The 13,645-nt window shown below is 41.9% G+C and overlaps 1 protein-coding gene across 7 annotated transcripts in view; it reads left to right on the top strand.

Annotated features, from left to right (window-relative positions):
- Window positions 1-1,530: 1,530 nt before the first annotated feature.
- Window positions 1,531-13,645, top strand: part of SSR1 (signal sequence receptor subunit 1) — a 50,216-nt gene continuing 38,101 nt past the window's right edge. For all 7 annotated transcript variants that reach the window (XM_012440332.2, XM_012440327.2, XM_064362959.1 and 4 more), the window contains exons 1-2: window positions 1,531-1,694; window positions 7,160-7,272. In XM_012440332.2, coding sequence (XP_012295755.1) covers window positions 1,616-1,694; window positions 7,160-7,272 — 192 coding nt within the window. In that variant the 5' untranslated portion in view covers window positions 1,531-1,615. The remainder of the gene's footprint in view (window positions 1,695-7,159; window positions 7,273-13,645) is intronic.

The following is a 13,645-nucleotide window of genomic DNA, read 5'->3' as shown; positions in this document are numbered from 1 at the left end:
CAAGATTCAGTCACCTCAAAGCACGGTCAGCGGCCCTGGTAGCTCTGACGTAGAGTGGCAGCATTGGTAGTGTGTGCAGGAGCAGAGGCAGCAGCAAAGAGGGAGGAGGCCCTCCGCTTCCGCTGGGCACCCTAGTAGCAGCAGCAACACAGCGGTGGTGCCACTGGCTGCCTGGCAGAGTAGAGTTGATTCAGTCGAGCACTATCAGGCTGTGACATTAGCAGACAGAAGTAGGTAGTGGGAGCAGTGGCTATAAACTGCATTTACAGCAACCCCGGGACAAGGAAACCTTAAGCAGAAACAATGCAGGAGTAGAATAGCAGATGTCCTAGGCCAGTAGTGTATGGAATCCGGAACCAGATTGCCTTGTTCAAATCTTGCATCTGCCATTTGCTAGCTTTTGGAAGCCTTGAGTAAACACTAACGTCTCTGGATCTGTTTTCTCCTCGGTAAATAATATCCAGCTCATAGAGATGTTTAGAAAATTAAATGAAGAAACACAGTTCTAAGGAGATGATTGGCAATAGTAAGCACGATTTATTTCCTCATCTTTGTGACATCTCACACTGGTCCAGTCCAAGATTACCTAATATTCAGATTAATTTCATGAACTAGCATATTACTCCAGCAACACAAATCCAAAACAGACAATAAAACTAAGGAAAACTGGACAGCCATTGCTGCGCCTATTGTATAGTTAAAAATAATGACTATATACCCGGCACTGTTCTAGGTGACTTATAATTCTGGAAAATCACATAAGAATTTAAAAATTGCTGGCCGGGCGAGGTGGCTCAGGCCTGTAATCTCAGCACTTTGAGAGGCCAAGCTGGGTGGATCACCTGAGGTCAGATTAGCCTGGCCAACATGGTGGAAAACTCGTCTCTACTAAAAATACAAAAATTAGCCGGGCGTGGTGGCGAGTGCCTGCAGTCCCAGCTACCCGGGAGGCTGAGGCAGGAGAATGGCTTGAAACCAAGAAGCGGAGGTTGCAGTGAGCCGAGATCGTGCCACTGCACTCCAGCCTGGGTGACAGAGCAAGACTCCGTCTCAAAATAAAAAAAGAATTCAAGAAATGTCATTACTTAAACCATGGGAGAGGGTGTGGGCAGACAGGGGACAAAGATTTTCCACTGTATATTTTCATGGTTTTTCCTTTGAACAATGTCTTCTCCACCAAAAAAAATTTTTGCTTTTAAATGCCACATAAAGACCGCTTATGTTCCTTATATCGCCGTTATGAAGTGGATCGTCATTCAAATAAAGTAACCACCGACGACGCTAATTAATTGGGAGTAAAGGGCTGGGCGGAGCAAACCGCAAACCACTGGCGGCCGACCTCCTGCTGCAGCGGGAAGCGGACTCTCGCGGGAGCCCGAAGGAGCCGGCAACCGGCCACGTGACTTCCGGGCGGCCGGCTCTCCCCACCTCTCGGCGCTGCGCAGCCACGTCGGCGGCGTTCCCCGGTCAGGCAGGGGGGAGGCGTGGCGACGGCCCGTGCGTGGTACGTGTCCCGCCCCTCGCTGCCCGGAGCCCGGATGAAGAGTAACGCCATTACCGCCAGAGCCGCCGAGAGCCCTCGCGGACAGAGACTGGCTACTGGACCGGCAGCACTATGAGACTCCTCCCGCGCTTGCTGCTGCTTCTCTTGGTCGTGTTGCCAGACACTGTCTTGATCCGACGCGGCCCCAAAGGTGAGGCTAGGGGAGTGTGCGGAAGGGGAGGGCGAGGAACGAGATGCCAGCGACGGCAAGTTTGAAGTTGGAGGCGGTGGCCGCTCGGGTCCTGGGGTCCGCGTTCACCCCGCTGGTCTCTCTTCGCCTCCTCCCCACGCTTAGGCTCGTAGCGGCAGGGGCCGCCCCGCGCGCTGGAGACCCCGCTGAGGCCTGCCCCTTGCAAACGGAGCGCGGGGCCATGCCCGGGCGACCTTGTTTCGTGGCCGGCCAAGGGCTGGGCTTGCTTCTCTGGCCCTGGACCCAAGCCTGCAGGAGCGGCCAAAGCTGGAGGGTCCTCGGCTGCGGGAGGAGGCGAGGAGGCGCTGGACACCGCTGCGCTCCGAGAGCGCCGCAGCCAGGCTGTTTCTTTTGGCCGCCTCTGGCTCTGCTCCACCCCCAGCACCTCGCGCTCAGGGCTGACGTGTCTTTAGCTTCCACGGCGGGAGTTTGCCTTCATTCATTTGCTAAAACCCTTGTTTTCTACACATCTAAGCCATCAGAGTGTCTTTTTCAATGATCATCTGCCTCTTTCAACCCCTTCTTGACCCGTATGTGTTACTAGGAGGAGTGATTTCAAAAAAACTCCCCCACGGTCACCGCCGTTACCCGCCCCTGCTGCTAAGCGGACTGAAGAATCCCTGCGGGATGTCTCCCTTACTTCTGCCTTCTTTTTCTCCTTTTCTTTTCATGGAACCATTTTTTGTTTGTGGAAGCATCGTATTGTGCTGAAAAAAATGTAGACTACTTCTAGTTTTTTTAATAACTAAATTTACACTTTCCAACAGTTAACCCAGTGTGAAAGTAACTTAGCAGAACATAAAAATGTGGCAACTTGACTTCCTGCCCGGGTTTTGTCATGAACTTCGAATTTGTAAAGTGAAATAATTAGTCATTAAATAATCACTAGCGTTCCCTTTCATTCTTAAGTTTAAGCAAGCCGTGTGTCTTAACGGTAGTGACAGGTATCCAGTTGTTTTGCAATGAAAAGTGAAGTGACTGGCTTCTGTTTAATGGCTGGAAAACCAAGTGGGAGAATCAAACAGATCTATTGAGTTCATCTGCGGGTTCAACGAGATTCTTTTACTTTAGGCGTCGTTTGCCGGTTCTCTCTAAGCTTTTTAAAAGAAAACTTGACAAATCTAGATTTAGTTTTAGAACTATTTAGAACTATTTTCAAGTTGTAAAAACTTTTAAGAAGCATCAGTTCATTATTTAAACAGAATTGATATCTTGAAAATACTTTTTGTGAGCAATGGTTTTACTTTTAAGCAAATGCTTATTCAGTTTTTCCAGTTGAATGAAGATTGTTAGACTTCATAGGGACAAAATTGTTATTGGCTAACATTAAAATAATAAAGTTGTTTAATAGCTATGAAATGTATGATGAAAGGCCTTTATATTCCAAAGTGCTCAAATTTAATAACAACTTTAAATTACTATGTCAGACATGGATTTTTTTTTTTACTGGTTTTTGAAAAGGACTTGTAAGTTGTGAATGCACTGTTTTAGTCTTTGTTCAGCAAGCAGTGAAATCTGTTTTTCAGTTCATAATGCATGGTTCAATGTTCTTTAATATTTTTCAATAATCTTAGCCAGTGAAAACTCAAAGACATGGAAAAGACAGAAAATATGGTCCTTAATGTATACTGTTTCTCTTGGGTAAAAAACATGCTTTCCTTTGCATGGTTTTTCTCCACAGAATTGCCACATCATCATTTTTTCTGAGAGATGTTGGAAGACACTAGAACTTGGAAATTCTTTTTAGAGTCTGGCCTGAAATAGATTTAATGTGATTTATTTAGAGTACTATTGCCTATAAAACGATGATTTTGGGGGGGGGGGCATTATAACTATACTTTGTTATATTGTGAGAAATATAAAGTATCTTAAAACACATTTGAAGCCATCTGCAAAAATAATTGGATTCTTTCTTTGCTCTCAACCCTGAAGCTACCAATACAGTTTTTACTAAACAATATTTTTCCTACAAGCTAGTTTTTTACCGTGGATATGATACAGTTATTTGTTCCTTGGACTTACAAACTATCACTTTCTAAGAGTTTCAGCTGTAGTCACCTCTCGTAACAATGTTTCCTGCATAGAACTTAAGGATGCTTTTTTTTAGAGACAAAGTCTTGCTCTGTCATCTAAGCTGAAATGCAGTGGCAGGATCTCAGTTCACTGCAACCTCCGCCGTCGGATTCAAGCGATTCTCCTGCCTCAGCCTCCCGAGTAGCAGGGACTACAGGCGCACACCACCATGCCTGGCTAATTTTTTTTTTTTTTGTATTCTTAGTAAAGACGGGATTTCACTATGTTTGTCCAGGCTGATCTCAAACTCCTGATCTCATGATCTGCCCACCTGGGCCTCCCAAGGTGCTGAAATTACAGGCGTGAGCCACCTCTGGCCAAGAATGCTATTTTCTTTTAAATATGGAGGTTGTTTAGTTTGCTTTATATTGTTTTTTTTTTCTTTTTTTTTTTTTAAAAGGAAGAAGGAAAAAAATGAAGAAGAGGAAGAAAAACGAAGAGAAAGAGGGAGAGAGAACGAGAGTATTGCTTTATTGCCTAGGCTAGAATGCAGTCTAAAAATGGGAATTAAAAACCTCTTTTATGCCAATAATTGTGCTTAACAATGGAGACAGGAAGGAATAAGGGAAGAAAATAATAAACAAGCAGCCAACCAATATTTCATTTAAACCTATGAAATGCTATGCAATTATTGAGGAGTGATTTACTACCAATTATGTAGTCACTTTTGGAATAGGTGTGATATAGTACTGATAAGAATGTGTGTTTTGTGTATTTGAAGTGGAGAGTTCTATAAATGTTTATTAAGTTTACTTGTTCGGGTCTGAGTTCAAGTCCTGGATATCCTTGTTAATTTTCTATCTCATTGATCAGTCTAATATTGACAATGTGATGTTTCAGTCTCCCACTATTATTGTGTGGGAGGCTAAGTCTCTTTATAAGTCATTAAGAACTTATGTATCTGGGTGCTCCTGTATTGGGTGCATGTATATTTAGGATCGTTAGCTCTTCTTGTTGCAGTGATCCTTTTACCATTATGTAATGTCCTTCTTTGCCTCTTTTGATCTTTGTTGCTTTAAAGTCTATTTTATCAGAGACGAGAATTGCAACTCCTGCTTTTTATTTATTTATTTATTTTTGCTCTCCGTTTGGTTGGTAAATCTTCCTCCGTCCCTTTGTTTTGAGTCTTTGCTCATTGTTGCATGTGAGATGGGTCTGGATACAGCATACCGATGGGTTTTGGCTTTTTATCCAGTTAATAATATATATGAGTTTAATACTGCCATTTGATGCTAGCTGGCTGTTTTGCCCATTAGTTGATGTAAATTCTTCATTATGTTAATGCTCTTTACTTTTTGATATATTTTTGGAATATTTTTGGAAAGGCTGATACTGGTTGTTCCTTTATATGTATAGTGCTTTTTTCAGAAGCTCTTGTAAAGCAGGCCTGGTGATGGTGAAATCTCTAAGTACTTGCTTGTTCGCAAAAGATTTTATTTTTCCTTCACTTGCGAAGCTTAGTTTGGCTGGATATGAAATTCTGGGTTGAAAGTTCTTTTCTTTAAGGATGTTGAATATTGGCCCCCACTCTTTTCTGGCTTGTAGGGTTTCTGCTGAGAGATCTGCTGTAAGTCTGATAGGTTTCCCTTTATGGGTAACCTGACCTTTCTCTCTGGCTGCTCTTAGTATTTTCTCCTTCATTTCAACCCTAATGAATCTGACGATTATGTGCCTTGGGTCTTCTTGAGGAATATCTTTGTGGTGTTCTCTGTATTACCTGGAGTTGAATATTGTCCTTCCTTACTAGGTTAGGGAAGTTTTCCTGAATAATATCCTGAAGAGTATTTTCCAATTTGGATTCATTCTCTTCACATTCAGGTACACCTATCAAACATAGATTAGGTCTTTTCACATAGTCCCATATTTCTTGGAGACTTTGCTCATTCCTTTTTATCCTTTCTTCTCTAATCTTGAATTCTCGTTTTATTTCATTAAGTTGGTATTTGACCTCTGATATCCTTTCCTCTGCTTGATCAATTCAACTGTTAAAACTTGTGCATACTTCACGAAGTTCTCGTGTTGTGCTTTTCAGCTCCATTAATTCACTTATATTCCTCTCTAAATTGTCTATTCTCATTAGGATTTTGTCAAACCTTTTTTCAAAGTTCTTAGTTTCTTTGCATTGGGTTAGAACAAGTTCTTTTAATTCACAGAAGTTTCTTATCATCCACCTTCTGAAGTCTACTTCTGTTAATGGAACGCACTCGTTCTGCATCAGGCCTTGTTCAGTTGCTGATGAGGAACTGTGATCCTCTGTAGAGGGAGAGGCATTCTGATTTTGGGTATTCTCAGCCTTTTTACACTGGTTTCTTCCCATCGTTGTAAATTTATCCACCGGTTGTCTTTGTGATTACTGAATTTCAAATTAGGTCTCTGAGTGGACGTCCAACTTGTTGATTCCCAGCGCCGAAATCTCAGCAATCCACTGCACCGGCCAAAACAGTGGTGTTAAGATTGATGGTGCTTTTCTGCCTGGGAATCTCTGGTCTAGCTCCCTTCTTGAGTCCGTCCTTCAATCAGCTGACTAGGCGACTCTGTCTTCCCGGAGCTCCAAACAACGTCGGCCAAAAGGGGACACAGTCCCACTCACTCTGCACCAAGAACTGCCACGCCGGCCACAAGAGTCACGCTGGTGACCCGTGGGGCTCCTCCGCTGGGAATCTCCTGGTCCGTGAACAACAAAAATTCATCTGAAAGTGTGGCGTCCTCTCGTTCTCTGCACTTTCACTGGGAGCTACAATCCCAAGCTGCTAGCAATCAGCCGTCTTGGATCTCTCCTCGCTTTATATTGTTAATGACAGGGATTACATTGAGAAGTTTCTTACCTTTGCAAAAAATTTATTTTCCTTGATTTGCTTAACAAAATTGCTTGAAGTTCTTTGTGCTTCAAGGTATCTTTAGTTTGTGCAGTTCATTTTTCTGTCTGTTGGATACTTTTTGAAATCAAACCACATTTTCTGTTAAAAATAACATGCAGGCAGGGAGCAGTGGTTCATGCCTATAGTCCTAGCTACCCAGGAAGCTGAGGTGGAAGGATCACTCGGGCCCAGTAGTTCAAGGCTGCAGCAAGCTATGACTGTACAACTACTCCCACCTAGGCATCAGAGCAAGACGCTGTCTTAAAAAGAAATTGACATGTAGTTGTTAAGACTACTGGTAAAATAAAATAATATAATTATTCTTAGATGCATTGTCATTGGCATCATTCAGATGAACTGGGAGATTTTCTTAGTCCAAGGGAAGATTTTTCTTTTTATTTATTTATTTTTTGCCTATACCTCAGAGTAAAAAAAAAAAAAAAAATGAGTATTCCAGAATAAAGGTTAACTGCTTGTTCTGTATTTTATCATTAGTCTCATTAGCAGTGGCACAAGATCTTACAGAGGATGAAGAAACAGTGGAAGATTCCATAATTGAGGATGAAGATGATGAAGCTGAGGTAGAAGAAGATGAACCCACAGATTTGGTTAGTGTTATATACGATTTAATATGTGTAAAATGTATGTAATTATATGAATCTGTTCTCATACTGCTAATAAAGACATACCGAAGACTGGGTAATTTATAAAGGAGATAAGTTTAATTGATTCGCAGTTCAGCATGACTGGGGAGGCCTCAGGAAACTTACCATCATGGCAGAAGGGGAAGCGAGCATGTTCTTCTTCACATGGCAACAGCAAGGAGAAGGACAGAGCAAAGAGTGGGGAAAGCCCCTTGTAAAAACCATCAGGTCTTGTGAGAACTCACTGTCATGAGAACAGCATGGAGGTAACCGTCCCCATGATTCATTTACTTCCCACCAGGTTCCTCCCACAATGTGGGGATTATGAGAACTACAATTCAAGACGAGATTTGGCTGGGGACACAGCGAAACCCTATCAATAGTACATCTAGAATTTATCCTTATTTATTTATTTTTAGAGACAGAGACATGCTCTTTTGCCCAGGCTGGAGTTCAGTGGCATGAGCATAGCTCACTACAGCCTTGAACTCCTGGGCTCAAGTGATCCTCCTGTCTCAGCCTCTTAGTAGCTAGGACTACAGTCATGCCCCAACAAGCCTATGTAATTTTTTGTAGGTTTTTTTTTTTTTGCAGAGGCAGGGTCTTGCTATGTTGCCTGGACTGGTCTCAAACTTCTGGGCTCCAGTGATGATTCTCATGTCTCAACCTCCCAAAGCACTGGGATTATGGCCATGAGCCACCACACCTGGCCTAGAGTTTATCCTTTTACAAAAATTTAAAATCCCAGCTTTTAGAGATTTTTTAATGTGATCAAAATGTATTGAAGTTGGGAGAATAGGCACCAGTCATTGAGAATAGAGCATAAGTATTTTCTGGAATGGGAGGAGATGTGAAATAGTTAACAATTCAAGATCATGGTGACATGAGTCTAGAAGAGTAACAACATAGAAATAGCTCTGGACCATGGGTTCAGAGCTTATCTCTGTGACTTATCTCTGTGAATCACAGTTTCTTTTTTTGCTTGCTTGCTTTTATTCTGTTTTTATTCTTTTTCCTTGCTTGCTTTTATTTCTGAGTCCTTATGATGTACCAGGCAGTGTTCTTGGTGCTGGGTGTGCAAACCAGGTATTTTCTCTGCTCTTTTAGACTTTTTGGGGCAGGTATATATGTTTTAATGGCAGTGGGTGAGAAGCAGACAACAAACAATATGAAAAATATATCCTGTGAAGAGTAAGGGGGTTAGAGACGATCTCTTAAAAGTTGTTCAGCTCTGAAATGTTTACTATATAATTATAGAACAGTAAGAATATTGGGCTGGAATTGGGATTATTGCAGCATGCATCTAATGCATCTAGCTAATTTGTTTTTTCTTTTTTTTTTTTCTCTCATGGTGGTGAATAAGCATCTAGCTAATTTTATTTTCCTCTCTGAAACGACTATAACCATCCTACACAGTTTTTTTCTCTTTTCATGTCATACTTGAACCTGGAACCTTTTATGATTCCAGATTTTGTTATTTCCTTCAAAATTAAACCACTAGTTTTTTTTTTTTTTTTTTTTTTTTTGAGATGGAATCTCTCTCTGTTGCCCAGGATGGAGTATAGTGGCGAGATCTTGGCTCACTGCAAACTCCGCCTCTTGGGTTCAGGTGATTCTCCTCCCTCAGCCTCCCGAGTGACTGGCACTACAGGCGTGTGCCACCATGCCCGGCTAATTTTTTGTATTTTTAGTAGAGACGAGGTTTCACTGTATTAGCCAGGATGGTCTTGATCTCCTGACCTTGTGATCTGCCCACCTCGGCCTCCCAAAATGCTGGGATTACAGGTGTGAGTCACTGTACCTGGCCCTGTTTTCTTATTTCATTGTCAAAATATTTAGCCTTATGTGTAGATTCCTGCTGCTTTTTTGATTTATCTTCATTTTTATGGAGTATGTCTTCCAACTAAGCTAATCTGTTGCTATTTTATTGGTGTTTTTGAGTTATTTTTATACTTCTGCACATACTGTTTTATCTGGATAGGAGGTCTCTAGTAATTTGTGTACTCTCCTAATTTCCCCCTCTTTAGGAACCGCTTACTGATTACCTATGAGTCAAGCCTTTCATATGTATGTAGACACGTACTTTTAGGGTTTATGTTAAGACTCCACATCTTCAACCCAGCCTGCATTAAGTCAATAGCTTTAACTAGATTAATGCATTTCTGCTGCATTGTTGTTAATCAATATTTGACCACTTGTGGTAAGATAACTTAGAGTGATAGTTGGAAGGGAATCCATCTAGGAATTTAGGATTAAAGATGGTATTTGGGGCACTGAAATTTGTGCACGTACTGAAATTTAGTGAGGGATTATATCGTTATAACCAATTTTATGAAATTACTTGGGCTCTCTGGCAATGGAATGTACTTACTGTGGAGGAAGAGGGTAGAAGAGAGATGCTGAATGCCATGAGGCAACGCCTGTAATCCCAGCTCTTTGAGAGGCCAGGGCAGGAGGATCACTTGAGCCCAGGAGTATGAGACCTCCTGGCCAAAATACATGACATCATCTCTACTAAAAAATTAGCTGTCCCTGTAATCCTAACTACTGGAGGCAGGAAGATCACTTAAGCCCAGGAGTTCAAGGTTACAGTGAGCTATGATTGTGCCACTGCACTCCAGCCTGGGTGATAGAGTCAGACCCTGTCTCTGAAAAAAATTAAATAAGAAAAGGATAGAGGGGTAGAGAAGGGAACTGTTAAATCCTTGATAGCCTTATGTCGTTGGCCAGAACTTTTCCATACCATAATCATTTTTCCTGCCTTAAGAAACGTTAGAGGAAAAGAACAACCCTGATTGTCCACTTTCTTCCCTGGCCAGTTAGTACAGAAGGGTTATTACCCTCTGCTTTGTTACTTATCTCAAATCGGAAAATAATTAAAGTAGATTGAAATAGGAAGGCAGGAAAAGTATTACCTTCCATTGGTCTAGTCCATACCCGCAGGGGTAAGCTTGTGTGTAGACTGTCTAAGAAAGATGGTCCCTCAGAGCCAAGGCTGCTACAGAAGCACCTCAAGAACTGAATGAGCTAGAAGGTTCACCTACTGCTGCTGTTCCCAAGATTTCTTTATCACCGTATACTCAGCTGCCAAGGCATCAAGGAACTGGGAGGTGTGGAAGGATCCTTTGCACTGGGCCCGCGTCCTGGAGTCAAGCGAAGGAAAGAGGGGTTTTTCATAAGATCTAAGATACCAACAGCTGGTTTAGATGCAGCTTATTCGTTTAGAATTTTTGAAGGCAAACCTTTTTTTTGTTAAAGTCACCTTGGGCGTTTCTACCCTGCTGATTATTCTTTACTCCCCAAAACTGTGGGTTGCAATGAAAGGTTTTTTGTCCTCCCTATAGAAATGATAGAGGTTTTTGTTTTTATGTTTATTAAAACAAGAGCTGTAGTAGTAATAACACTAGCTAACTTTTTTTTTTTTTTTTTGAGACAGAGTCTCACTCTGTCACCCAGGCTGGAGTGAATGGCGCAATCTTGGCTCACTGCAACCTCCGCCTCCCAGGTTCAAGTGATTCTTCTACTGCCTCAGCCTCCTGAGTAGCTGGGATTACAGGCGCACACCACCACACCTGGCTAATTTTTCTATTTTTAGTAGAGACGGGGTTTTACCATGTTGGTTAGGCTGGTCTCGAAGTCCTGACCTTATGATCCGCCCGCCTTGGCCTCCCAAAGTGCTGGGATTACAAGCGTGAGCTGCCGCGCCCAGCCCACTAGCTAACATATAAAAAATTATTTAAAATAGATAATATAGTCAAATGGCTCAGAAGTTACAAGGTACAGAGTATATGATGAAAAGCTTCCCTTGCATGCCTTCCAGCCATTAATTCATCTCCCTATAGGCAACCAGTGTCACCAATTTCTATACTCTCCTCTGGAGATTGTTTATAATAGCTGAATTATTTTGGAGTTTTACCAGGTAGCAGATACTAAGCATTATACGTCTTATATGTTGAATAGCTGTAAGATAAATGAGTTACTTAGTTTTCCACAATCAGTGTTCCAAACATTTACCATGTTTAAATCCCTAAATGAGTTTTCTTCAGTCTTGGCAGCAACATTGCCTTCAGTGTCAGAAAGAGAAGGCGGCCATCAAGCATGAACTCTTATCAGATTTTGTATTTTCTACTTCCAAATCACCCATCGTTGTGCATTTTCTTCTTAATGCACAAACAATGAGTTGTCTTCACTCTTTTCTAAGGCTAACCCTTCCACCTGTGCTCATGTCCCCATCTCTTCCTGTGGGATTTTGTTACATTATTCTTTCCTTTTGTAACTTCAAGCATTAATCCTCCTCATTGATTTGTTAAGCTACACACATGCTTATAGTGTTCATCCACATTTGCTGCACCCACTTATCTTTACCAACACCAGTGACTTCTTGAAAAAGAAACTTGTGGCCAGGCATGGTGGCTCACGCCTGTAATCCCAGCACTTTGGGAGGCCAAGGTGGGCGGATCACGAGGTCAGGAGATCGAGACCATCCTGGCCAACATGATGAAACCCCGTCTCTACTAAAAATACAAAAATTAGCTGGGTGTGGTGGCACATGTCTGTAGTCCCAGCTACTCGGGAGGCTGCAGCAGGAGAATCACTTGAACCTGGGAGGCGGAGGTTGGAGTGAGCCGAGATCATGCCACTGCACTCTAGCCTGGGTGACAGAGCAAGATTCTATCTCAAAAAAAAAAAAAAAAAAAAAGAAAGATAAACTTGTACAGCATTTCTCTCTTCTGCTCACTTCACATGTATTCTCTATCATGGTCTGGTGTCGTATATCTTGTAAAACTAGTATCGCTAAGGTCACCAGCAACCTAATTGCCAAATTCCTTGTTTTCCGTTGTCCTGTTGTAGCTCTTTTCTAGCTCTTCACAGGATAGTTTCATCTCAATGCTCCATGAGTACTTAAAATTTTATACATCCAAAATGGAATTCAGGATTTGCCATGCATCCCATCACCATAAACTCTTTGCTGTCTTGATGTGGCTCCAGTGATTCAAGCTGTTGCCTTGTTACTTCTTCCATTGGTTTTTATTTCAAAACCCATTAATCAGATCTCAGGGATTTCCCTTGACTGTTTCTGAAGTAGACCCTTTTCCTCTTTATCCCTATCATTAATGGTTTCAGCCTCCTTGTCTCTGGTCTCCTTTCCTACTTGTGGATCTCTTTTCTCAGAAGTAGAAATTTGCTCTTAGTAAATGAAAGAAATCGTTAAGAATACTTAAAATATAACATACAACACAGTTTCATAGTCATTGAACAAGTGTTTGAGTGCCTTCTCTCTTAAGTGAATGAGCTGGATGTGGAGGATTTTAAAATATGACACAATCTTTGCTCTTGACAAGTTTTACTTACTGGGGGAAGGAGTATTTTATACAAGTGAAAAAGTTAAATGCCAGGAAACAATAGCATCTTTAAGCATCTCAATTTATTAAAGGTCTGGATGCTTCAAAGATGTGACTGTCTCTAATCCATATTGATGCCTAGAGAAATGATGCTGCACTGTGTTTAAAGTTTTTTTTGTTTTGCTTTGTTTTTAAGAGACTGGGTCTCGCTGTGTTGCCCAAGCTGGAGTGCATTGGCTATTCACAGGCGCGATCCCACTACTGATCAGCATGGGAGTTTTTACCTGCTCCTTTTCCGACCTGGGCCGGTTCACCACCCTCCCCACTTAGGCAACCTGGTGGTTCTCCGCTCCCAGGAGGTCACCATATTGATGCCAAACTTAGTGTGGACACCCGATCGGCATAGTGCATTACAGCCCAGAACTCCTGGGCTCAAGCGATCCTCCAGCCTCAGCCTCCCTAGTAGCTGGGACTACAGGCACGCGCCACTGCGCCCAGCTTAAAGTTGTAAATAAAATTTGTTCACATTTTTTAAAAACTTTTGTTGAGATACAGTTACATGTCATACAATCTATCTGTTTTAAACATATACTTAGTAAATTTACCAAGTTCTGCAACACAAATTCAGTTTTAGGACGTTTCTGTCATCCCATTGAGATCTCTGGTCACTCTTTTTTTTCCTTCAAAATTATGTGACTGATTCTCAAAGGAAAATTTTTTTGTTAATTAGAATGAAAGTCTTTGTAGGCTGTTATTAAGGTGCTTGAGAGCAGGGATGGGCAAAAATGTGGCTGCAAGCCATATCCAGCTATGCCTACTCATTTACGTATTGTCTGGGGCTGCTTTCACACAGTAGGCCCAGAGTTGAGTAGTCACAAGAGAGACGTTTTGGTCTACAAAGCCTTATTTGCTCTTTGGCCATTTTCAGAAAAAGTTTACCAAGCCCTGTTTTAGAACCTTGCAGTTCACAATATGGTTTAAATACCAGCAGCTTT

The sequence above is a fragment of the Aotus nancymaae genome, unplaced genomic scaffold (genome assembly GCF_030222135.1).
Source record: "Aotus nancymaae isolate 86718 unplaced genomic scaffold, 86718_ANA_hifiasm-v0.15.2.pri h1tg000051l, whole genome shotgun sequence".
In the NCBI taxonomy this organism is placed as follows: domain Eukaryota; kingdom Metazoa; phylum Chordata; class Mammalia; order Primates; family Aotidae; genus Aotus; species Aotus nancymaae.
The sequence above is the reverse complement of the archived record's forward strand: the minus strand, read 5'-3'. Positions and strand labels throughout refer to the sequence as shown.